Source organism: Triturus cristatus, chromosome 2_1 (genome assembly GCF_964204655.1).
Source record: "Triturus cristatus chromosome 2_1, aTriCri1.1, whole genome shotgun sequence".
NCBI lineage: Eukaryota > Metazoa > Chordata > Amphibia > Caudata > Salamandridae > Triturus > Triturus cristatus.
This window is the reverse complement of record NC_140581.1, coordinates 1,125,223,219-1,125,249,715: the sequence shown is the minus strand read 5'-3', so window position 1 is coordinate 1,125,249,715 and position 26,497 is coordinate 1,125,223,219. Positions and strand designations below refer to the sequence as shown.

The window sequence follows — 26,497 nt, the reverse complement described above, 5'->3', positions numbered from 1 at the left end:
TGTGTGCGATCTTCTCACACATACATAGTATTGGGCTCCAGAGTGCTTGGTATCTCCCCCTTAGCGTTGTAATCTATGTAGTGAAATTCGCAAACACACGAGTGTACACTCAAGTGTATTCATACGTTCAAATAACGTGTTGTCCTGATAAAAACAATATACATACATTTGTTTAGTAACGTTGTTGCCCCATGAGCTGGCACGGAAAGTGAGAGGCGCCTATAGTCAGACACTGTAGGATAAAGAATACGGGTCTTGGTATTGTCCCGTTCTTGTTTAGCGCGGATTTGTCATTATCAGCAGGGTGGCTGTTTTTATAGACTTGCCATCGTCTTACTCACATGCTGGAGGCTGCTCTTTCACCCAGGAAATACCTTTGCGTGGTTCGCCGGAACGTACTCTGGACGTTCGGAACCCCGCTTTTAACTTGTCTGTTTGTTTAGAAAGAGCGCTCAATTCCAAAAAGTAAGACCCAACAAACACTAGAATGAGGACCTCTACAAAATGGCCGCCATTACCGGGTCATTGCAAGAGCTTTTACTACTACACTTCCTGGTTGGTGTAGCGCTGATTTAGTTTACATCAAAAAACAGAACTCCGTATTAAAATTGGAAAATTATTGGAAAGTCAAAAATAGAAAATTATTGGAAAGTCAAAAAAACAAGCATTAGGAACCATAAATTCTTTGAGCTCAGTTCCAGGAAGTAAGACCGAACAAACACTAGAACGAGGACCTCTACAAAATGGCCACCGTTACCGGGTCATGGCTAGAGCTTTTACCTCTACACTTCCTGGTTGGTGTAGCGCTGGTTTTCCATTAGTTGCGAAGCGGTTTTTGCAAAAAGAGTCCATGGGTGGTTCTTGTTATTCTCTTTTTAATAATCAAAATATTGTGAAGAATGAATGATATTCCAGTTATTTACATCAAAAAAGAACTCCGTATTAAAAATTGAAAATTAAAAATTATTGGAATTGTAGAAGTAAAAAAACAGAGCCTCAGGGACTGTAAATTCTTTGAAAAAATTCCTTAGAAAAAAATCTTAAATTTTTGATTTTTCGAAATGTCTGACAGTTTAGCAGCCTACTGCCAGCAGAACAAATAGTGATTAACATCTCAAACAATGGCAATTCTCTGGTTGTGGATTACTATTTATAAGTACCTTGTTCTGGAACCACAACCACACAAAGAAGAGGAAAACCGTCCAATCTGTATCACAACCTTTAATACGAATTCCAATCAAATCACAAAGTTTGTGAATAAACGTTGGCGAATCCTCAACAGCGGAGGGATGAATTTACCAAAGCAAATCTTTTCACATAGAAGAGGGAAAAGTATTAGAGGCATGGTGGTACATAACAGACCAAAAGAGAGAGCTTAAATTTAATTAGTTATTATTGTATCAAGCTCATCCTTTTGTACTTTTCCAATAACCTGTTCTCCCTTGTTTTGTTCACTATGTCACTAAATAGGTTATGGTCACTTCACTGGGGCACACTAAAATATTTTAAATGTGTAACTATATGTAATTATTATTTGATATTGCATAATTAAATTACCTACTTAGGCTGAAGTCAGATAGTCTTGATGACAAAAAAAGTGTATGGGCTTTTCAATTAGCTTGTATGAAGACAAAATTAATGTGAATATTACTTTGACTCGATAGAGAGTCATGACTGTATATAATAACTTTTCTATGATTTAATCTGAGCAACTACTTGAGTTGCAGATTCTAGAATTACTTAGAGAAATGAGTTCCTTGTGAACATTGTTTTTTGTACAAAAGAAAAAGAAGTCATAAAACAAACAACATTATTACCACCAGTCGCAGGTCATCATCAATGTGTAATGTTTGTAGATTGACTAAAAAAGGCAAAGAAATACTCTTCCGTGATGGAACAAAGTGGGACCAAAGAAGTTTTACTACTTGCAACACTAGAAATGTAGTCTATCTGATCACTTGCCCGTGTCTCATGGAGTACGTGGGTATGACCACAAGCCCCGTCAAAGTAAGAATAGGAGAACACAAGAGCAATATCAATGGAAAAAGAACACTACAAAGATAGCAGCTCACTTCCTGGAAAAAGAACATAAATGGGAAGAAATTTCCTGGTCAGTTATTGAACAAATCCAGAATGAGAGATATCTCTTTGAAAAAGAACAACGCTGGGTGTTCCGTTGATATTCCCTGGAATCAGCTCTAGCCCCAATGCATCAAATTGCCAGACACACAAGCGGAGGAATTGTCCATATAGAAGGTTATCGCGAAGATGTCGTGGGTGAAAGCTTTTGTACAGTAACAGGCAGTTTTTTTAGGTTTCCTTGAAATGGGTTGTGGTGACTAATTTACCTTCTTTTGCATAGATGTCCAAATCCAGAAAGACTAATTCTTTGTTCGATATAGTGCTTGTAAATTTCAAGAACTCGTCTTGGCAGTTGAGCCATGTAAGGAACGTATTGGTAGCCAGGAGTACGTGTTTTGATGGGGCAAAAGGTGTTTGCTTCCACAAAAAAAAGTGCTTCTCCTTCACACAACTCTGATTACTTTGTTTCTTTATCGGTCTTGAATTTCAGAGGCGCACATGCCATTGTAATCCTGGTAAAGTGTCTTTGATAACGAGATGATTTACAGTGCAAGTTTCTCTTTGGTAGCCCTATAGATGGATACTTTGCTTTCCCAGAACGCTCCTATTCCATAATTAGCTTTAGACTTCAGAATGCAGTTTTGTTTTTGAGAGCAATATAGGATGCCCAGAGCTACACTAATCTACTGGGGATTTTAAGTCTGGCTTGACAGTACAGTTGTCGCCTGACATGTGATTAACAAAAAAGCGCTTTCAGTGTACTTCTAGGACGGGGACATTGAGTCTACCCATGTGTTGGTTCCCTTAGTACAGAACTTGATTGGAATGAATTTGTGTGCTTTCACTAAAAATACTTTTATTGTATTTGGCTTGTGGCAAAAGTTAAAGTCAATATAGCAGGACTGCATTTGTTACAGTGGCAACCCAATGATCTAGACTATGGGTTGATCTGTTTATTGTGAAATTCTATGATAAAATCAATAGGCCTGATGTACTGATTGTGAAAAGTATATGGTAAAGTTAATAGGCATTTGAGTGTGGACTTTGATCGTAAACCCGTTTGACAAACCATGGATATGGAAGGTTTGCTCTGTAAGAATCCTTGTTAGGCCCTTTTGGAAGAGAGATAGTATTTTGCTTAGCCAACTGTAATTTTGTGCACCATTCTAATTTTATGACTCCTTGTCTGAGGTTGCCTTGTGCAAAAGTGTAGGCTCAATGATGTAGGCCTGAGTTGGTTCTGCTCAAAAGCTATAAGCCTGATTGGTGCACTGAGAAATGATATGTCCGATGCCATAGGTCTGCTTATTTTGTAACTTTATAATGAACGCAGCTGAGCTAGTTTATTTATTGTGGAAAGTATTTGTTAAAGCCAGTGAGCCTTTAACAGTTTGCTGTTATCACATTGTGTTACAGGCTACATCCAGGTATTTTACTACATGCAGTCTAACAGATTACCAACGTATGCGAGGGTTTCGGGGTTGGGCACCTGCTCTGACAAACACTGGGGCCTTTGATGATTCTTGTTAGGCCCTGTTGATAGGATTTGTATAGTGTTTTTCAAATTGTATTTGTCTACATATTTGTAATACTATAAATGTATTCATGATGGCTGGCAGTTTCTGTGCACTTTACTAGGCTGGTGTTGGGTAAGGTGTAAAGCTAATGGTAAAGGGTACAGGCTTCATCGGTTCATTGGGAAACGTCATGCCAGATTCCATAGGTTTTATCTGTTTATTGTGAAACATTATGACAAACAGCTGCCGCCGGTCCATTGGGGCTGAGGGGCCATGCCCCCCCCCCCCACACGTTTTGCCTCTCATGAACAGTGTCTGGCAGGCTGAACAAAGGTCTGCCTGACAGACACTGTTCATTTTCAGGTCAGTCAGCCAGGAGCCAGAAATGAGCTGGCTCCTGGCTGCCTGAGCTGAACTTTGCTGTCCTGAGGAAGTCACAACTCCTGTTAACGTGACTTCCTCAGCTCAACAAAGGTCCCTGAGGTCCTCCCCTCAGTGACCAGGGGTAGCGTCACTGATTGCCTCGCACCTGGGGACTTCAGTTTTAAGCCCTGAAGCTCCCAGGGTCGAGAGTCAACTAGTGACACTTCATCACAGAGTGGGGTGGGGTCAGCAGTCTTACTGACCCCATCCCACTCTATGATGACGTAGGGACTGCTGCCTTCTCTCATTGGCTGTTGTTAGGTCTTCCAATGAGGGAAGGCAGCAGTCCCAAGCCTCCTGGGACCTCCGAGGCAGAGCTGCAGGTAGGTGTGTGTGTGTTTATAAAATGAATGTTTGGTGCGTGCATATATAAATGTTTGGTAATGAGTGTTATGAATGGATGTGTGTGCGTGTGTGTGAATGCATGGCTGTGAATGTGTATGTCATCATGTGCATGTGTCACTTTCGCCCCGCCTCCAAATCTTACAGCCGCCGTTGATGACAAAGCCAATAGGCCAGACCTATTTATTGCAAAAAGCATGCGTTAAAGACAGTAGGCTTTTTTGGGATGGATTTTTATTACATTTAGCTATATAGCCTGTAGGCAAGTATTTTGTTAAGTGGAATTTCACAGATTATGATAGTAGGTAGGGCAGGGGTTTTGGTGTTGGTGAGCCACCAGACTAAACCATGGGGATAGAAGATTTGCACTACAGCAGGATTCTTCAACGAGTAGCTCATCAGCGAATGGTAGCTCTTCAGTTACCTGTAAGTAGATCTCCTGTCTGCAGTTCAGCCTACTAAATAAAAAGGTTTGTGCTTGATGAAATTACTACATGTATACCAAAGTTGAAAAGTGCATATTCAAGATAAAAAGGTGTGTACTCTCAGAACTCATAAGCCAGTGTTAGGAGAAAAAGTGTTCAATTCTCACAAGATATTTAAATATGATATCTGAGTCATAAATCATGTAATGTTGAAGAGACTTACTACTAATATTACCTTGGTATCAGGGGCATTACAGCTATGGGTATGTATAACCCAGGTAGATGCATTCCATATTGACAAATAGTTTTTTTAATTACTGGTGGCAGCCATGCCTGATGCACTGAGGTGACCACTGCTGGTAATCTTGCAGCCCCCAATGTTACTTTGTTTGATGTGGTAACTGTTAAAACATCAATAATGTTAGTAGCCCAGGATGGTTTTACAGACAATGTTGGCAACCCCTGCACCATAGTAATGCTTGTTAGGCTTTCATATGAGCGATAGTATTTTGCTTTGCCAACTATTTTGTATAAATTTGTACTTTTATGACTGTATGCCTGATGATTGCCTTGTGGAAAGCTTATGCTCCGTAGAGCACTCTTGAGTTGGTTATGGGGACAAGCCAATATGAAGGCTATAGGCCTGATTCTTTATTATGAAAATGTATGATAAATACAGTAGGCCTAGCATATTTATTGTGATTAGAGTATGCTAAAGTCAAAAGGGCATTTAAGGCTGTATTGCTATTACTCATAATTAAAGCCTGAAGATAGATATTTGTTACTTGGAATCTCACGTTAGCATAGTAGGCAACTGATAAACCATGGTGATAAAAGATTTGTGCTGCAAGAATCCTTATTAAACTCTGTTAGGAGGAAATAGTTTTTTGTGCGGCCAACTGTAAATTTATATACAATTGCAATTTTATGAATGCGCCTTTACTGTTGCTTGGCGGAAAATCGTATGCTCAGTATGGTAGACCTGAACTGGTTATTGTGACAATCCAATGAGAACAACAGAGTGCTTGGTCGGTGTGCAGGGAAATGTTGTGCCAGCTGCCATGGCTCTGGTCCATTATAAAACTTTATTGCAAAGACAGTAGACCTTGCCTATTCATTGTGAAAAGCAGATGGCAAAACCAATCCGCCTCTAACAGTTTATTGATATCACAATATGTTACTGTAGGAATGTATTTGGTTACATGTAATCTCAGAAATGACCATAGTAGGAAAGGATATCAGTCACTAACTCTGTCCAACCCTGGGAGTACAAATTAACTGTGATTATTCTTGTCAGGCCCTATTGAGAGTATTAAATATCGTTTTTTGCCAACTGCATTATTTACGTTTGTAATGGTATACATGTAGACCAGATGGTTGCCATTTATGCACACCTCAGTAGACCTGTGTTGTATTTAGTTTTGAGTCATTGCTTAAGACTAGATGCCTTATTGGTTCACTGGGAAAGGTAAGTCAGATTCCTTAGGTGTAATCTGTTTATAATGGCAAGTTATGACAAAACAAGTATGCCTCCCATACTTATTGTGAAAGGCACATGTTAAAGGTAATATGCTTTTAAGTGTGGGTTTTTAATACACAGTGCTAAAGTCAGTAGTCACTCATTTTGTTCAATTGAATCTCACAGTTTATTGTAGTAGGCAGGGGTATTGGTGTTGGAGAAACACCTGAAGAAACTAAGGGGGACAGGTGATTTGAAGTGCACTAATCCTTATTAAGCTGTATTTTTAGGGATTCTATATTGTTTTAATAATTGTATTTTGTACATATTTGTAATTACAGTATACCTGTTGATTAATTGCCTTGTAGGAAGACTTATGACCAACGTAGTAGGTCTGATTTGGTTATGATGCTAAGCTAATGATAAATGTTACATGCCTGATTGTTGATGAGGAAACATTATGATAAAGGCAGTGGCCCTGACATATTGATTGTGAAAAGCATATGTTGAAGTCAGTAGGCATTTATGGGTAGATTGTTCCCATAAATTAAAGTTTACAGATAAGTATTGTGTTGCACGCAATCTCACAGACTACTGTAGTCTAAGGTTTTGGTGCTGGTTACCCCCTCTAACAAATGATGGATATAGAAGATTTGTGCTGTCGGAATCCTTGTTAGGCCCTCTTAGGAGAGATTCTATTTTGCTTTGCCAACTGTAATTTTGTACACTGTGTAACTTTGAGTGTATGCCTGATGGTTGCCTTTTGGGAAAGTTAATCTCAGTATGGAGGTCTCAATTGGTTATTATTACAAGTCAGTCATAAAAGCTAGAGACCTGATTGTTTCAATAGGAAAACCCATTTCTGATGCTATTGGTCTGATATCTTAGTTATGGAAATTATGATAAAAACAGTAGGCCTCAAATATTGATTGTGAAACTCATATGTTAAAATCAATACGTATTTAAGGGTGGATAGTTATTTCTCTATATTAAAGCCAACAGATGGGTGTTTTGTTACATGAAATATCACAGACTACGTTTGTAGGGAAGGATTTTGGTGTTGGTTACCACCTATGACACACCCTAGGGGTAGATTTGCACTGTAAGAATTTGTGCTGGAATCTCTTCTTAACTGTCTCCTGGGATCATAAAATAACACACATCTATATATTAATATACATCCATATAGATACATACAGGGCCTTTGGGTCAACTATTTTCTCTTATCGGTCGGTCTAGTATCATTTATGCTCTGCTTCGATTTATGACTTTGTGCTGCATAGCGTGATTGCTCAGTCTGCATCAGTCATTGGCTCTCTTGCCCTGTGAATAATGGCATTTTCTGATCACGTATACATCCACCTAAAAACGTGCTTCAGTGTAGGGGTTGGCTGGCCAGACCTTCAGTTTTCAATGTTCTCCTTCTGTTGTTCCCGTTTGATGTTTTTTTTTGCTTCTCCTCTTTTTTAATTTTAATGTGTCTTAAGAGAATAATATAACCTGAGCCACTAGAATTATGCGGCTGGGGAGGGTCAAATTCTGCGTCAGTTTGTGCAAATTATGCAGCAAGAAACGGAAACTTATCCCGCGTTATGCAGCACATTTTATGATAGTATTACTTCAATATTTTGACATTTTTACAGTTAACATTTGCTGGGCATTGGTTGCACCTCATTAGTACCAGTTTAACACACAAATATAGCAATAAGCTACAGAAAGGTGGCCAGTCAACTTTTGCAAAGGAACTTTCACTATGCAGCAGCAAATGTCACTGTGTTTTTACTAACTTTTGAACAGTTTGAGCTATAAACAATTTTTTTTTATTACAATTTGCAGATTATGCAGCAGATGATGGATGATGTGGCAAATGCAGCAAATATAAAGTGATGCAAACATCGCTACTGCCACACAATCGCATAATTCCAGTGGCCCTGACTATAGCTCTCCAGACAGTGATAACGGGACACTTACTGGCACTCATTTATCTGCAATGCAGTGCATCGCATCCCACATGACCAGTTCCTCTAAACCAGAAAGCCATTATGGAAGGCTTTTGGCCATAGTGTATCATTGTTTTAACATCCCAAGATGGCCAAAACGTTGGATCTAAATGTGGCAGCCATGCTGGAACTCCAAAACAATGATAGATTATTCACAATACCACTCCAAGACAGGCGTCCTCTGCTTTGTTTAGTTTCATTATTGCAAGCATATATCGCCATGTTTAGAGTGCAGCATGATTTATTTTGTATAGTTGTATGTTTTAGTCTATCTTGCATATGCTGTCGAGTCTGCATGTGTTTTATTTCAGTTTTTTCAGAAGTTAGATGCAGAAACTAGTCATCGGATTGATAAATGACTATATGAGAGCAAAGATGAGTGACAGAGTACATGCATAGTGACTTATTGAGTGCCTTAACCTATCAAAGGGCACAATGGGCACTTTCATTATTAATAAGCCATGCTTCTTGGTATGGCCGATGAGTGTTTGTGTTTGTTAATATTGGCTAACTGTGCTTTAGTCTGGCTGTGGTTGAAACACTGATGAACTATTAATGACACTATTAAACGATACATTATAAACTAGATATAGTTATTAATGTTTATATTTCTAATGTTTTACATCCGAGATAATTTTATGATAACATTTTTTAATTGCAATGGTTTTAATTAACCAAGCAATATGTGTCATTATTTCCTTTGATATAATGTATGGGTATCAGTGGTAGAGGAGAGGTTAAAAAACATAATTGGATTCATGCAAGCATGACCTCCATGAATTCTACTTTAAGCAGTGTGGTTTTTGGTAGCATTGACTCGAATTGTGTTGCTCAACTACAAAAGATGTTATCTGAATGTTTACCAAAATATTACCAGTTACCAAACACAAAGTTTGTTCTTTCCTTACTAGTTTATAGAGAGAATTTTGAGTAAACTTTATTTTTTTTTTGTTTTCTAGATGAATTGACGACTTCCCTTTCTACTGACACGCCAAAATGGCATGTTTAGACTCTGCTAACAGTGGAAAAAGGTAAGCACCTCATATGGGTATAACTTGCGCTGACATCGCAGTATTATTAGCTAAGAAGGGTTACTTTCCTATTACTAGCAATGTCTCAAAGCCATTAATGTTCGGATTATCGCAGGGTTTTCACTCTATCTGTTAGCTGCAGCTGCTGAAATGTTATTAAAATGAAAAGATCTTTATTGGTTTCAAGCAGAAATCATTTGTTCATACAAGCATTCAACACAAATTAAAGCAAACGTGACTGGCCATGACACAGTGTCTTTAAATTAAAAGCCGTAGTGTGGTGATTTCAAAACAAAGAGAGCTTAATTAACGAGACGAATAAGAAGAATTCAATTTTCTTAATTAAAATGCGTTTTTATATGCTTGTATGGTTAATGATATTAATGCAACTGCTCTGTTTTAAGTACTTCTTTTTATCCTGTTTACACATTTTAATGTTAATTTTAGCCTTAATCTGTTATAAAATTATCTGGTGCACACCTTTTCATTGATCTGTGGATAGAACACCAGGGCTTTAAGTTGGCCAGGTCCTGTTGGTGCTAAGCACTGCAAGTTTTAAAAACCAGGTTCTGAGACCGGTCTGTATCGGTCCCTCTATTTTTGCACTCATCCTCGGCGTGAAAAAAGTCTGGCATTGGTAGCTGTATCCCCCATTTCTAGGGTTTAATGTAAATTCAAAGAGACTGCTTTATGACATGCCTGCTGCCCCAATCAGCAACGTATTGGAAGATATGATCACCTGGTAGTGATCTGAAAGCGCAAGCCGCAGAATCAGCAGGGGGCAAGAAGGGTAGGCATGGTGGGAAGACCGTTGGTGATAAAGCTTCTGTGTGGGTTTCTGCTGCTCAGTATTAACAGCTTCTGGATATTTTTCAACCCTATATAAATTAAAAGTACATATTTCCCAAGGGCTTCATTTAAAGTCCCTAATGGAGCATTATCATCATGCATACTAGCCCTGTCCAGCAAGCGGAAGGGAGAGGACGCGCCAAGTTGGCACATGTCTAGCTGATGAGACTAAAGGAGAGGTCTTAAAATGGAGAATAAAGCATTCTTTGGAAACCCTGCCTTGGGTACTTGGATACAGTGTTTACTGCAACCGATGCAAAGTGGATTTTTGTTTTATTTCTTGTTCATGGCACGCTCACCGTGATAAACTCTTTGCTCCAAGGTCCTTCTTAAGTGACTGTCAGCACACATGCATAGATGTCCCTAGCCCGTCACACTCTGCTCTTTCCTTGACTGAACCCTGATGGCTGGTCACCTATTGTCATTGTTGCTTGTCCCCTGTGGAGTTTTTTTACCACTTCATCCAATATTACTGTGTTATGTTCCATATAGGTACCCCAATGTAGGCTCAGGGAGTCACCTAACCTTTCACCTATATCCTCCCCCTGCCATTACACTGCATAACGGTTCTTAGTACTGACCTTTTACCTAGTTATGGTAATGGCCAAAGATGACATGGGGTTTTCTCCGAAAAGCTTATACCTTATTCATTATGCATGAGGATTATTGGAATCACAGCAGGCCTGCCATCTCCTGCATAGTAACTATGTATAAGGGTCATTCGTTCCGTCATCCTAGTACGACATGACACAGCAAGGTATATCCCCAGGGGGTACCACTTTGGGTGTATATATAGACCATATCTTGCAGAGAGAGTCAGAGGAGAAAAGGACTTCTATGACGACACACTGACGCAAGACGCTGAGGCTCCTGCACGCAAACACTCCAGCTCGCAGTGGTCTGAAATCCCTTACGGGGTGTCCATCTCGAGACCAAGACGGGGTCCCACAGTCTCTCACTTAAGGTAATGGGATTGACTTTATCCTACAGGGATTCTTGGCTTCTACACCTACATACATGCTAGGTACACTTAGGTACATCTAGTTAGGGTCGCATCGTAGGAGTATGTACTTTACTGTCATGTATTTCATATACTTGCCTGTATTAATTGTTTTACCACGATGGTAGAAATCTACCATCCTTTTACTCTGTTAGTGCTTATAATAATTTATATCTGTCACTGTCTAATGATTGTTTCAGCACACCTATTTTACACTAGAATGACGCCGGTTCAATAAATGCTTATTGAAAAACGTCCCCGCCGTTTATTGTGTATCTCTCTGAGACGAAGTGAGCACAAGTGACTGAGCGAAAAGTGGTGCACTGTTTCCATGATCCCTGATGGGACAGGGTTGTCATGCTCGAAAGTTGCCAAGAACTATTCTCTCCTTGGTAAGCACGGTTTCTAGTGGCACTGTGAGCTAGCTGGTATACAAGCTGACATATTCGGTAGGGGTGTCAAGAATCAGTTTGACTCCAATCCTACAGTATATGTTGTCTAAACGCACAGATCCTATATAGATTTATAGGAACACAACACCTATTTTCTCACTTTTCAATGGATAAAACAAAACTTGCAGGCTATCTATTGGGAATCAAATTTCTGCATAATATTTTCAAATGGAAACTGAACATTTCTACTTCGTTTGCTGATAAATAAAAGTAACCCAAACAATCGTCATTAGGTATTTTAATGCAGTATGAAAATGGAAAGCCTGTAGTAACTAATCCAGAAAATGAGTCAGTTGGTTAAGAATACCAGTATTTTTCCCCAAAATGTGCTTATCAGACTTACTATATCTAATGGCAGAGAAAAATGTTTGTGCATAAACTTAAATGTAAACTTAGTTTTCAGCTTATGGTTTTGTGAAACAACTGTTTGTTTATTAAATTGTGCAGTGCAGGGTTGTATTCCCCTCTATTAAGCCACACCCTTTGTTACATAGGACACACCCTGTTTAAGCACCGCCCCACCCCACACCTTTTCCATCCCACTTAAAACACTGGAGGATACCATATCCTTTACAGAATGCAATTTGTAACTCGGACCCATGAGCTGAAGGAGAGAGGGTAATGGTGGTGGGAGAAGATGAGACCCAAGGGGGAAAGTTTATAGAAAGGGAAATCCGTTAGAGTTGGAGGGGGTGACATAAAATATAGTGTTATCCTTGATTTCAACACTTTAATTCCTCTGCATTACAATTTCTTAATCAGTCATATCTAATGCCTGTTAGTGAAATCCTGCATAAAACATGTTGGTTACACAAATATTGTAGATACATTGGATATGCACATTATAGTTTAATTCCATACTATACTTTTTCAGCTGATTATTACATCTATGGCTGGGATTGAACCAATCTAATAAAATTAGCATGATTGCTTGCTATTGACTGTAAAAATAGACTTGGTATTAGTGTCTGTAGGAAACCGGGTACAATTTATGCAGCAAAGATTTCTCGAGCCCGACTGATTCACGGGGAAACCAGTTGTGGCAAGATTTTGGACAACTTTGCCTTGTTTATAGGCTTTTTGTGTACATCTACTTTATCTGCTGTCATCTGGAGCTTTTTTCTTGAAGTTTTTTCAACTTAGAAATTTTCTTTAATTGACTTCTGCCTAAGCATATCATAGTGCAGCAAACTAGAGAGTGGTGCACGCTGCAATTGATGAAAAGAAAACTACCCTATGATTGAAGAGGCTTCATTTTAACTCCAGCATTTCCATAACATGTTTGTTATTTTTTTATTTAAAAAATATATACAATTATGTTTCCTTAGGGCAAACAGTTTACAATGGCTTTCCACGATGTTAATATGTTTGCTTAAACCTAACCAATTCTGTGGGGTTATAATGGAGCATAATAATTCACAATCATTTCCATAGCTCCTACTGTATCATATAAATAGTACCTTTCAGACCTACAGTTAGTAGTGATATGTAAATTATAAACATTCAAAGTAATTTCTGTTAGGTAATCCAGGCACTGAGCCCAGTAATTAAACAACTCCATATAATAATTCTCCAAGAAAAATCCCCTGGCTGTCAAGGTCAAAACACATTTTCAACCACAGCCTCACCTAAACCACTCTTACATCAAATGCAGATATTATTAGAGTCAACAAGAACACAACGCCATGATTATTTTCGTCCTGTTCGCACTCAAATTATAATATATTTTTCTCAAAACAAGATAAATGTAGAATATATTCATGTTTTCTGAACAAATCTAACGCTGCAATTATCTTTTTACTTATAGGTTTGTGTTTATTTGTGGGGGAATTTCCATCATTTTTTAAGTACAAATGCTATTCTGTTGGCTTTCTAGTCGTATGTCAAATTTAGCGAAACCAACAGGGAGAGTTCTGAGCTACTGATGTTTAATATGAAGAAATGTAAGTTAAAAAGCGTTCGAACTGAGATTTCAGAAAAAACATTTTAAACCATGAAGTGTTGACCAAAGGTCATCAAGCTTCGCAAGAGTAAGAATGTAATCATCCTGGGGGGATTCTTTGAACTTTTGTAGACATTTGGGAATTTTGCGACAGTATTAGTCCACACATAATGTGAAACTGCATATAGAATGTGCACACAGCCTTACAATACTGGGGCTTTTGCACTGGTACAAAAAATATATACACCATCCTTGACTTTATAAAAAGCCTGCTGTATGCATTTACGTGCAGATATTTAGAGTTTAGACCAGCTGCACCACTTGCTTACTGTTGGAAATTGGGTTACTGTTTGAGGGCGGTGATACCCTACTTAAGCAGCAGCCAAAATATCTGTCAGGATGAAGTCAAAAGCAAACTCCAAACTAACCTGTGCTTTACCCTTTGGTAGCTTGATACAAAGTGGTCAAGCTTAACTTGGAGGTAATTTGTAAAGTATTTGTACAGCACTTCAAACAGCATTAAAGTGAAAACACAACACAAGAAAATCCCTCACTAATTCAGAAAAATAAAGTACAATGTAATAAATTATTTGACACCAAAAATCGAGCCAGTAGGAACGGGCATATGCAATTTTAAAGATTGTAGGTAAGTAATGCACCTAAAAGCACAAAGTGCAACTCATGGCTATCAGGTAGTGCAAGACCGGGTAAAAGTCACTAGTTCAGGCCGACCGTGATATATCGCAGGTTAGTACTGTTGAAAGAGTTACCTTCAGATGTTCAGCATAAAGAGTTCTGTTTGCAGTGGAAAGGGCTGTGTGGAGCAGGAAGAGCGTTCCGCATGGTTGTTGAGGTAGCACAAAGATTCACATGGACAGTTGTTGCTGGAGAATCGCATTGGTGGCCTCCGTGAGCTGTTGCTGCTGTAGCACGAAGGGTGTTGCGGGTGGTCGCTGCTGCGCAAATGCAGGTTCACTATAGCTTTGCGCTGGGGTACAGAGAGATCCTTGCCCAAACAGGCCTGTTTGTGATTACGAAGAGCCCCAGACCTCAGAATGTGTCCTTTCTTTGAGTAGGGAGCTCAACTAATGCCACACAAAGGATCCAGGATTTGATGGGCACCTCTTGGGGGTCAGGAATTCACTCTAGCAGGGCCCAGACCTGGTCCAGCTGCAGGTCAAGTTGCAGATTCTGGCTGCAGGTCAACTGGGAAGGTGCAGAGAGGCCTCTGTGATGTACAAATAAGAACAGGAACAACTCCTGTATGAAGGTGAGATTAGGTTTATTCCAAGTCACCTCATCCAACGGAGAGTCGCATCCTACTGCCGTCGCTCTCAGATCTTCAAACCTCCCCAACATTCCTTCCCAAAAGTTCCGTGGCTGACCTCATACTCACGAGGCTCCACGCCACACCCTCTGGTGACTGTTATGTCCCTGTAGCTCAGAACAGGAGGTCAGTCAGCTGACCCTCCAGGTCCAGTCTTTCTTCTAAACAAGCAGGGCAGCAGAGTAACAGGGCAGCAAGGTAGCAGTCCTTCTGGCAGCAAACTAGCACAGAAGTCTTCTTCTGTAGTATTCACAGGTTCAGAGTTGTACTGAAAAGTTGGGTCCGAGTGTCCAATATTTATATCTGGTACCAGCTTGAAGCAGGAGATGTTTCTAGAGAATTTCCTTTGAAGACCTTGAAGTTTCCTGCCTCCCCTGTCCTGGCTCCAAGCTGGCTACATGAACAATTCAGTGGAAACAAGTTCTTTGTGTGAAGGCAGGGCATAGCCTATTCAGTTGCAAGTGGGTCTGTTCCCTGGTCTGCCCTCCCACCTTGCTAGTTGAGGGCCCATCTATGCACACTTAATCACTACATTGTGTGGCTGTCTGGGAGGGATAAACAATGTTCAACTGCCAACTTCACCCAGTCATGTGTCTCCGGAACAGACTGCAGGCACCAAATTGTTAGGGCAGGAAAATGCCAATTGTCTAAAAGTGCCATTTTTAATGTTTTAAAAAATATATTTTTATTTTTGTTTTCAAGTTGCAGAGAACAAACGGCCAAAAGGGCACAAATGCACACCCTACATCAAAAAGAGGCATATCCAAACAGACTGTTTCTCACCTAGGGCCCGGCAAATGGCTGTAACAGCAAGATTCAGTAGGAGAAACAACATGAACTTCACAACAGAACTGTACATGTGTAAGAGATCAGGTAACCTCTTCAGTAACTGTAGCAGGAAACTGTATTCCATAAAATGTCAACCAGCCTCCCCAAACTTTAACAAACTTGTGTGGGCAACCTCTACATTCATGTGTGTCCTTTTCCACCACCATGTAGAGGTCCATACCTGATCTTAACTCTGACATTCATTACCCATTTTTACATTTATAACTTAAAATCTGACTTTAATATTAAAGGGGATTTTTAATTTAAATTTCTCAGACACCAAAAATGAAATGCTCACCTGTTCCCAATCAAACTTTAGCACTTATTAAATGTAGTAAGGCAACCCAATTTTATTCTATGGGAGAGGTAGGCCTGCAATAGGGAAAAATGAATTTTCAATACCAGGGCATGTAAAACCTGAAGGTACATGTCCAACATTTTAAATACACTGCACCCTGCCCTCTGGGCTGTGCAGGACCTACCCTAGGCATGACTTATAAGTATTCTAAAGGAAGGTTTAGGTCTGGCAAAGGAAGGTTTAGGTCTGGCAAAAGGTTTATTTTGCCTGGTCGAAAGGTCAGTTTAAAACTGAACGCGCAAGCTACAACGGCAGGATTGAAATATGTTTGAGGGCTACTTAAGTAGGTGACACAATAAATGCTGCAAGCCCACTTGTAGCACTTAATGTACAGGCCCTGGGAACATGTAGTACCACTTTATAGGAACTTATAGGTAAATGAAATCTGCCAATTGGGTGCAAGACAATTCCACCATGTTTGGAGGAGAGAGCACATGCACTTTAGCCCTGATTAGCAGTGGTAAAGTGCAGAGTGTCCCGAGTCCAACAAAAACAAGATCAGCAAAAATGGAGGAGGAAGACAAAAGGTTTGTGGGAAGACCCCCCTCCCCCCCCCCCCCCTAATGCAGACAGGTCTAGCACCTACCTTATTTACAAAATTACTAGTGTGATTGTGTATAAAATGAAATGTTGCCTTTCTCGGAATTGTAACACATGCAATGCTGATCTCTTTTGTTGGTTCTTTTATTTTTTATTTTTTTACATCTTAATGTTTGAACAAAAATTAAGCACCAGTACCACCAGTCTTTAGTTTATTATTTTGGTTAGAAACTTTGTCCAACCTGGAGTGGTATTCTACCCCTTTTGTTGTGCAATTGAGCAGTATAGGTATCGAGTAGCTCTTGTATAGGTACCAACACCAGAGGTTGAGTTTAAAACATGCACTAAAACATGCCTGAAAGTGCAAGATGAAAAAATACCTTCTCTAATCGAGCATGTATTTTGCCTTTAAAGTGTTTTCCTATTGTTCTCTTGGAGTTCAGTTGATGATTTTATGGTAAAGACCAATTGTGATACAATGTTAATTTCTTAGGGTTCACATAGATCCTCTTCTGAAAAAAAACATTCCCTCACCACTATTTCAGACCAGAAGGGTATGGGTACGTTTTAATACCTACCTAAAGGGTGGCCAAACAGAAAGTCAAAATGTGATTATTAATGCAATAATAGAAACGTGAGAGAGATCCTGGTATGTCTCCACAAAACCAACCACCAGACTAATACATTTCGATGTTATAAAATTTAAATAACATCCAAAGTATAAAGATATAATAATTATACCACTGAAGATGATTTTTACAACATGTAATACAAGTTCATATTAATTTTTCACGAGGTAATTCAGGGACTTGCCCCAATCCCTCTTTGTGATGGATCATTATCAACATTATTGAATGTTCGAGGAATGTTTAGTACTCAATTTTACTGTAAGAGATCTCTTTTTTTCAAAGTCCTGTCTATCTTCCTTACAAATGATGATTTTATTTAGCACTTCTTTAATCACACTTGCTAAAAGCAGAATGTAATAATCGGGGTTTATTCCAAGTAATCCTCCTCTTTTTTTGTTTTTGTTTTTGAATACCCATTTATTTTGCCTTTTTCGGTGAGCGAGTCTCACTCACAGTAAGTTCATGGTAAATGGAAGGAGAGTGTTAACCTCCAATGTCTACCTTTTAAGATGAGGTCGCTGCTGTGCAGCTAGAGTAGGAGGTTCTTGGCTGGTTACTAATGAACATTTGAGCACATGTTTTCTTGGGCTGAGCATGTGAGACTACTGTCTTTTGCAGCTCGATATCTGTGCACAGTTAGCCTGTCCCAGAAGAGACTTGTGAATTATTTATAATTTATAATGAGAGTGGGCATTCATACTGTAGGTCTGTAGTGCTTACTGAAGGTGTTTGGTGCTTACACTGTTTTACATATTATAGGTGAAATCTGCGCTAAAGGACAATTTTGCACCACTTACGCCTACAGGCCCGCAACATCCAGCGAGGCACTTATCTAGGGTTAAACATGCACCTGACTGTTGATTTACAATCTCTAACATCATGCATAAACTCTCTATCGCACTTGAAGAATTGTCACTTGAAGAATTGTCACTTTCCCTGGATCAGTTCATTATCAGATTCAAAGCCTTTATCCCTCTTGCTGGGCCAAGTTAATTACTCGACTTTCCAGCAGGAGGATCAAAGGCCTCCTCAAACAACAGAGCCATTAAAAGTGCTTAACCCAGTTGCTTTGAAAATAAGTAGTGGGAAGGAAGTCGGCATCTGTTAATTAGCTTGTCACCCTGCACCTGAGCTGAAACAATCCAGGCCAATAAAAACAAAGGAGAAAGGCCAAACCTTTGGAGCTAACACAGGGGGGTTTGTCTTTGTTTTTTTTTTGTAGGAAGGGATCAGGCAGCTGTGTCAACGAGAGGTAGAGCTGAGACTCTCAGAGAAAATCTGTTCACAGGCAGTTTGAAGTCCCCATATTGGATTGTACCACAATACTGAGCACTCTGGTTGGGAAAGGGGTAAAGTGATTTTACCCCCTAGATTTGGCCAGGGTTGTCTGGTTTCTAGAGCTTTCCACCTCCACTTGAAAGCTTCTGCAGAATGAAGAGACAGATGAGCACACAGAGGACCTGGGAGCAACGATGGTGAACAAATTCCCAGCCGGAATGAGAAGTCACCTGATGCCTTGCAAGGATGGACTTTGGGAATTTGACTCCAGCTGATGCCCAGGACTAGGATGGGTCTCTCAAGGGCCAGTGATGATTACCTCCTTATGACCCAGAAGAACAAAGGGAGGATTGTACCTATAGCAGGACACTGAATGGTTCCTCTGGAACGTCTGTTCACTGAACCCTGACTCAGCTGACACACAGATGCTGTGAAAGTAGCCAGGAGGCTCTGTGACCCAGGGAGTTCAGCAGTGAGAGTGGCTGGCTCTGGAGGGGCTGTGGAATATTTCCCCCGAGCAGGAGTCTGTACCTGGAGCCCAAGTATAGGATAGGCCTTGGGAAGATTGCAGTAAAAATCCAGCTCTCAATCAAAGACACATTTTGAAGGCTAAGAGGCCTGAAGAAAAATCTCCTGATGGCTAGGGCTGGCCACCAGCAGTGAAATGAGCCTAGAATCCTGTAGATTGGCCCTACGGAGTCCAAGCTGCAGCCTGGCCCCCATTGATACCAGGCAGAGTATGGCGCTTCGTGGACGTTTCAAGATATTACCTATGGGAGGTCCAGGTCAGTGTAGTAATAGGAATGTATTTTTGATAGGGTGGGTGGTGTGCAAGGGACCCGCTTCCTTAGCCAAACTTTGGTCGAAGGCACCCCATCCCCTGGGGCCCGGAGCAATAAATAGTGTCCCAGGAACCCCATGCCGACAGGGAAAAGAAGATCAAGACGGGTCTGCAGGGCATAACCCACCACCACATGCCCATGTCTGAGGGGTGGGTGCATCCTTCTCTAAACCTTCCACCCATGGTCAGGGCAATAGGAGAAATGCTGGTTTCTGCCCCTGCCTGCTAGAAACAGCACAGACAGGAGCACAAAGGATACCAGCTCCTGTGTAGCACGGGGACCCAGCAAGGGCTGCAGGAGCATTGGGGCTCTCCTCACTGCCCTCAATGGCACTATCAGCACCTAGGTACCCACTGCATATGTGCACCTGGTGTGTAAAAAAAAAAAAAAGTGTGACAGGATGCTGCCTCAAAGGAGAACAAAAGGCAGGTGACCCTCTCATTCATTATTAAAGCTCCGGAGCTTGGTTCGCCCAATATTTCCCTCCAGGGAAGTTAAGAAATCTGCATATCTTCTCTTTGTGGTGCCCCCAACAACATTTTTAAAGCGTGTTTCGGGGGCTGTGTACGAAATTTAACTATCAATTCACCTAGTGGATCTGCAGCTTTGAATGTCCCTTTCTCCTTCCACATTACCGTACACACTGGACTGCTGGCTATAATTAGGAGCTTTTACCAAATTGAGCCTTGGCACATTGGCAACATTCTTAGAACTGCGCTATAATGATCTACATTCTGCACTTCATAACACATGCTGGTTATACAGTGGTTAAGCAAAGCGATTCACAAAATCAGAGATGATTGACCTTGTTTATAAGAGAGAAACTATAAAGGTAAAACTTGGCACAAACCGTCCACATTTAAGTTAGGACTTGCAGTAGTACTTCAGACATCTTACATAAACCACACATTTCACAAAGTCACCTCTCATCAAAGGCAAACTTTCAACGTTGGTGTATATATTTATAATTATCTCACAGGCCACAAGGGTTAGATAGTAGAACAAGCAAGTACTATCCATAACCCCTTTCACGTCATTCATGGAAGATCAGAACACTGACTCCCTCATACACAAATCAATAATTCTTTGGGAGTCCCCTCCACTGGTTAAATCCACCTCTTCCAGGTGGGAGCTGCGACAGAGACATCCAACAATGTCAAGATAACAATAAATTACTTAATTTGTTTTGTCACCATCTTAGAATGTATGTTATTTCCTCACCCTTTCGTATTTGGGAAATGTTTACAGAGTTCAGATAGAAACGCATACCATACTGTTGAACAACAATTTTGGGTATTATTTTGGATTTACTGGGGACTGCTACCGACATTTCTGCGCTTTTTAAAATTAGATCTGGTTATCTCTTCATGCCTGCAGAATTTTGAGAAACATATCATTTATACAGTTCTGTATAAAACTCTTGATCAATTTCCATTATTTAATCATCAGATTAGTGTGCTGTGTCTCAAGCTTCATTTTTAACTGGGAACATTATTAATGTATTTTTTACACACATCCAAGTGCTTTTCCTAGACGTTTCTGCTCCTGTTATGACCCTGTGCAGCTTAATTTAAGACAGGGTTCGCCAAAGTCGGTCCTTGAAGTCCGGATTCATGCCAGATTTTTAGCATATCCCCGTTAAGATGAATGTAGTTATCTTAGAAATCTGGCATGGATCCGGTCCTCCAGGACCGACTTTGGAGAACCCTGATTTAAGGCACAAGTGCAGAGTATAAGATGTGATTTACTAATTGGGAGTTTAAAAGTTTGTTCCTTTAGGATACCAATAGCCATTATGATAATGCATATCCAATAATGTTACTCTTTTGGTAAGGTTTGAAAGCGTCAACATGATATTCAGCACTTCATTTCCAACATTTAAATACCAATATTCTGTAGCTTCTCCCACCATATTCCTGCATTTTTTTTAAATGCCAAGATTTATTGACTATTGTAATTTGAAGAAATCGTATTTTGTATTCCTGTGGAAGCCAAACCCAATATTCATCTGAATCCCAAATTTTGATCGCCCTGATTTTTACAAAAATAATTTGGCTCCAGTGTCACCACTCACCAGTTGATCTAGCGGGCCCTCTCTCCTCATTAGGAAAACGTCACTAAGCAGGGTTAAACATTATTGGAAGCATAAAGGACTGAGTTCCAGATCACCAATAGGAAAAACGGAATTTATTACAGAGTAGTCAAAATGTGGTACTTAGAAAAGAGCATGAATTGCCATGAAGGCCCAATTGCAGAAGTACAGATAAATGCAAAGTCATAAAACTTAATAATCCCTAGCTAGACAGAATCTAAACCAAAATTCTAAGTGTCACACTCCTAAAGATTACAGGCAGCATCCCAAATGCAGGTTTGAGCAAATGAACAGAGTCTTGGAGGAAAATGGAAAGTCATACATGAGAAAACAGTGAAAGTATATTCCCCATTGAACATAATGAGAAAAATCCCCCTCAAAAGACAGAAGCCCGAATGTTTTATAGACAAAATCTCAAAAGCTATTAATACATTCAGCAAATTCTGGCAGGCAAGATGGCGTCTACCTAGAATGCCGCATTTACCACTCTCTGCGGCTCCGGTGATTTGGGTGACACGAGATGGATCTGTGAAGAAAAATAAAATGACAGAGTACTAGTTTATGCCAAACCTTTTATGTTTGTGTCTATGGCTGTACTTATGGTAAATTTGACAACCACCTGGCTCGATCATACCCCTCCTTTATTTCACCAATGGTAGCACGTTTACTGTTGATCTACCATTTGGAAAAAGTTATTTATGTTCGGAAAGGCAAGAATGCCCGGAAAACAATGTAGAAAATTTGGGCCCCCCTAAGTGACTTGAAATTGTTAGGCACTCCCAGAGATTACCTGGGGAAAACACTTTTATAGCAACTACGATCAACATGGGGAGGATTCTGGGTATGAATTTGTATATTTATGGCTTCTATATGCCTATCTATATGCCTTGTTTTGTTGAACTTGATGCACTTTAAAGGGTTAAGTACTGTCAGTTGACCCATCTGATTTAAATTATGGGAATTGTCTGCTTGTTGTGGGTGTTATTATATAAAAAAAAAAAAAAATACAAATATTTTTTAAAAATACATTCTGCAAATTCTGCGTGGTGCAATCATGGTTAGGGCCGCACTGGCAAATCAGAAACAACTATGTAATTGTCTAAATATTAAATACAGCCCATTTCTTAAAGTAAGAGAAATCTTCTGCTTGCTCTCTCACGAACTGTACTCTAACAGTGTACAACAAAAATGAAGCATTTCATAAACAATGGCTCATAGAATCAGCAAAACTACACTGAGGGACACCGTATTTAATGTTTCCAAATTTGGATTGGAAGGGGGTTAAGGCCACCGCCTGTAGTCTGTCAGAGAAGTAGGACTGGAGCCACTTCGCTACCGTACCACCCACCCCAATTGCGGTAAACCTATTCATTAGGGTTCTGTGGTTGACCTCATCAAATGCAGCAGACTTGTCCAGTAGGATCAGTATAACTGATTGTCCTTTGTCTGCTCGCATTCTAAGTTCATCCATGGCTGTTAATAGGGTGGTTTCGGTTCCATGTCCTGGTCGGAAGCCAAATTGCTCATCTTCCAACCTGTGATTGGTTTCGAGAAAGAGAGAAAGTGTTTTGCTGACAAAATGTTCTATTATTTTCACTGGATAAGGTAGAAGGGATATAGGCCTGTAGTTATTGGGGCACACAGCGTCTAGTGTAGCTTTCTTCAAAAGTGGCGTAACTATAGCCTGTTTCCAGAGTGATGGTACTACTCCGCTGTTCAAGGATTGGCAGCATATCTTTCGGAGTTGTGGGAAAAGTTCTTCCTTTAATTCTTTCCACACGCTGTGCAGTAATGGATCCAGCAGGGATCCTGAGGACACTCAAGGCTAACGTATTGAAGCCGACCTCTGTTAGAGTCTCTAAATGTTCCAGAGTCTCTGTCTTATCCTTATCCACCTTCTCCTCCCTCTGAGCCAGTGACGGCATCTTAGCCGATCTAATCTGTTCATGTCCTCCTGATTGATCTGTATTACTAGTTTCCAGCCCATCAATGATTTTACAAATTTTCTCCTCAAAGAATACAGCCAGACTGTCACACAAATCTTGTGTGGTGGTGATCTTATTTCTAAGGCAATCTGGTTTAGAGAGGTCATTCATTATTTTGAATATTGCTTCTGGCGCTATTAGGTGCATTCAGAATAGCGCTAACATAGTATTCTGCTTTTGCTTTAGAGATCTCAATTTTATAATTGCTCAAGGCTGCTTTCAGGGCTATTATATCCTCTTCCACGTAAAATTTCCTCCACTGCCTTTCTGCCTGTTTACAGCCCATTTTAAGATTTTTTTGCTCCACATTATTTCATGGTGTTGACGGTCTGTGTGTTTTTTTATTCCTTTATTGGGACAATGTGATCTAGGGTGGTTCTAATCTGTTTCCAAAATTCTAGATAGTTTTCGTCCACAGATTTATTTGTGTCAATAGGATATTCCTTATTGAAAATAGGGTTTTCTTTTGATATTCTCAAAAGTTTGTTCTATTCTCTGCCAAGCCTGTTATTTTCCACATTAGGTGTATGTTTGGTCATTCTGGGGTTTAGTACCGAGAATTTCATATGGTAGTGGTCGGTCCAGCATAGGGGTAGAATACTTTTCATTGCTGTGACATTTTTGGCTGAAAATATTAGATCTAGTATATGTCCTCCCTGATGTCGGTTCCAACACCATTTGTTGCAGGGCTATGTTCTCACAGGATTGAAGGAGGTCCTTTAGAGCTGTTTTGACTACAGATTAAAACCCCCAATAATAATAAATCTGGCATGAGTGAGTGACATATTACTAAAAATATCGATCAATGACTGTTGTTGGGGCCTGTAACACGCAATACCAGTGAGCATTTAGCCCTTATGGTCTTTTAGTGAGAACCCCAAGAGTTCTATATCCGCAACTTCATTGATATCAATCGGGGCGAAATTAAATTTTCTAAAAATCATTGGTACTCCACCTCCTCTTCCGCCGGCCCTAGGCTTATGAAAGACTGTGTAGCCTGGTGGACAGGCTAGCCCAGTTCCACTTCTGAATCTGGGAGTGTCCATGTTCAGTCAGACACACAGCATCCATTTCGTGTAATTCCAGTAAGAAGTGAATCTCCAGGTGATGTTTCACAAGGGCTCTAACATTTAGTAAACCACATTTGAGGTTATTACCCCCTATTTTTTTAGATATTGTTCTTAGAGTAGCAGGTACCGTGTGGTTGATTTCACAGCCCGGGCTTACCTAGTGCCAGGAGTTGTTCCCTCGTATATCGGAGGGGGATTGGCCAGGCGGAAGTGTCCTCCAAACTGGCAGCATGGCTGGCGCTGTGCACCTATGGTGTGCAGACGGGCTTGCCTTTGGTGCACCTTTGGTGCACCGGTGGTGCATCCGCGCTTGTATCGGCCATAAGTAGTGAGGTGTTACCTCCTCTTTCTGATCGACTAGACTGCTAACAAAGATGATGTTAAATCTGTGACCCGCTCTTAGATGCGGAATTACACCAGCTCACCTTTGCTTCCTAACTCAACTGCAACAACAGTTTTGGCACTAAAATGTTTAAAAACTGTTTTTTTGTGCAAATCTAGCAATTGTAGCAATTCCCAGCAGTATGTGCAGCATAGTGCTCATAATACCTGCGCATCTGCGCTGGCATCGGCCTTAAGTAGTAAGGGGTTACCTCCTCTTTCTGGTCGATTAGACCACTAACAAAGATGGCGTTCAATCGGTGACCTGCTCTTACATGCAGAAGTACACCAGTTCACTTTTGCTTCCTAACTCAAGTGCAACAACAGTTTTGGCATAAAAATGGTTAAAAACTAGTTTTTGTGCAAATCTAACCATTGTAGCAATTTCCAGCAGTATGTGCAGCGTAGTGCTCGTAATACCTATATACCTATATACTTCTAGACTTGCACACAATGGAAGTCTCCGCATACAAGAGCAGAGCTGGTCCACCCATGCCTGCATGAGATTGTGCAAACCATCTATGAAGTCCCACTGATTGGCTGTGGGAGCGTATACCCATCCACAATCACCAATTCTTTACTATCTTGCAGCCCTTCCAGTATCACACATCTCTAGTCAGGATCTTTCACTACCTTTTGCATCATGCATGGGACAGAGGATCTCACCCAAATGAGCAACCCCCAGAATTATACCCTCAATTTCGTCTTGGGTTTAGCCCCTTCTTCCTCTGTGAGATGCATATCCTGCAAACATGCAATATCTATGCCTTCTCTGTGTAAATAGCTTTACATTATATATCGATTCCTCTTACAGTCTATAATATAATTCGATATCTGTTGCTAAAATCTGCAATCCCAGACAGTGTACATACTCATGCTTTCAGCTACCCTGAAATTGATTGTTCATAAGTATAGCTTTTTTGGCCCAATTTGGCTTGGTAATATGCCATCCTGATCAATCACCCAATTGTGGATCACACGCACCTTCTTTTCTACAGCTTTCTCCAACTTTAGCAAACAAATTAAACAACCATTCAGGACAATATGAAGATTCATTTGCATCCAAATAACCAGACCATACTCTCCTCAGCATCTCAGCAACCCTCCTTGGGCAGGTCTGCCCAACACTAAATATTAAAGTTGTTTCTCTCATCCAACTGATTTTTCTTTCATTTAACCAAAACCCCACTAACGCAGAGGCCAGTCATACACTGCATTGTGTGCTCCCACAACCAACTCCACAGCCAGCTCAGCAGTATAACCTACCCGGGATCAATGAATATGAAAGAACAACATCGAAATGTATCACCCATATTTAACCGCTCCCATGTTCTACCCCTAGAACTTTTAGTCAAACAGACTAAAACAATTAATCCACCATCATAGGTGTGACTCTCAGCATGTCCACCTTTTTCCCTAGTTCGCGGTGGTCAGAATCTGCTTCTGCACGCATGCTCTGCAGGTTTGGAGGACCAGTTTTGGTCTTGCTGCCCATGGTCTTGCCATTGTTATGAGGTGAGGCAAAGTCACCCTGCGTGACTTTGCATGGCATCATAGATGTGGAGTAAGACAAAACATCTCAAGTCGCTGCGTTGCCTTACTCTGTCAAGTAGGCATTCCATAGGAGTTGCGGTGGGTATTCCCA

At 40.4% G+C, this 26,497-nt stretch overlaps 1 protein-coding gene across 2 annotated transcripts in view; it reads left to right on the top strand.

The window, feature by feature from the left end:
• The window catches only part of AFF1 (ALF transcription elongation factor 1), a 957,397-nt gene that overhangs the window by 430,103 nt on the left and 500,797 nt on the right, over positions 1-26,497 (top strand). For both annotated transcript variants that reach the window (XM_085636540.1, XM_085636541.1), the window contains one exon: positions 9,208-9,279. In XM_085636540.1, the coding sequence (XP_085492666.1) occupies positions 9,245-9,279 (35 nt within the window). In that variant the 5' untranslated portion in view covers positions 9,208-9,244. The remainder of the gene's footprint in view (positions 1-9,207; positions 9,280-26,497) is intronic.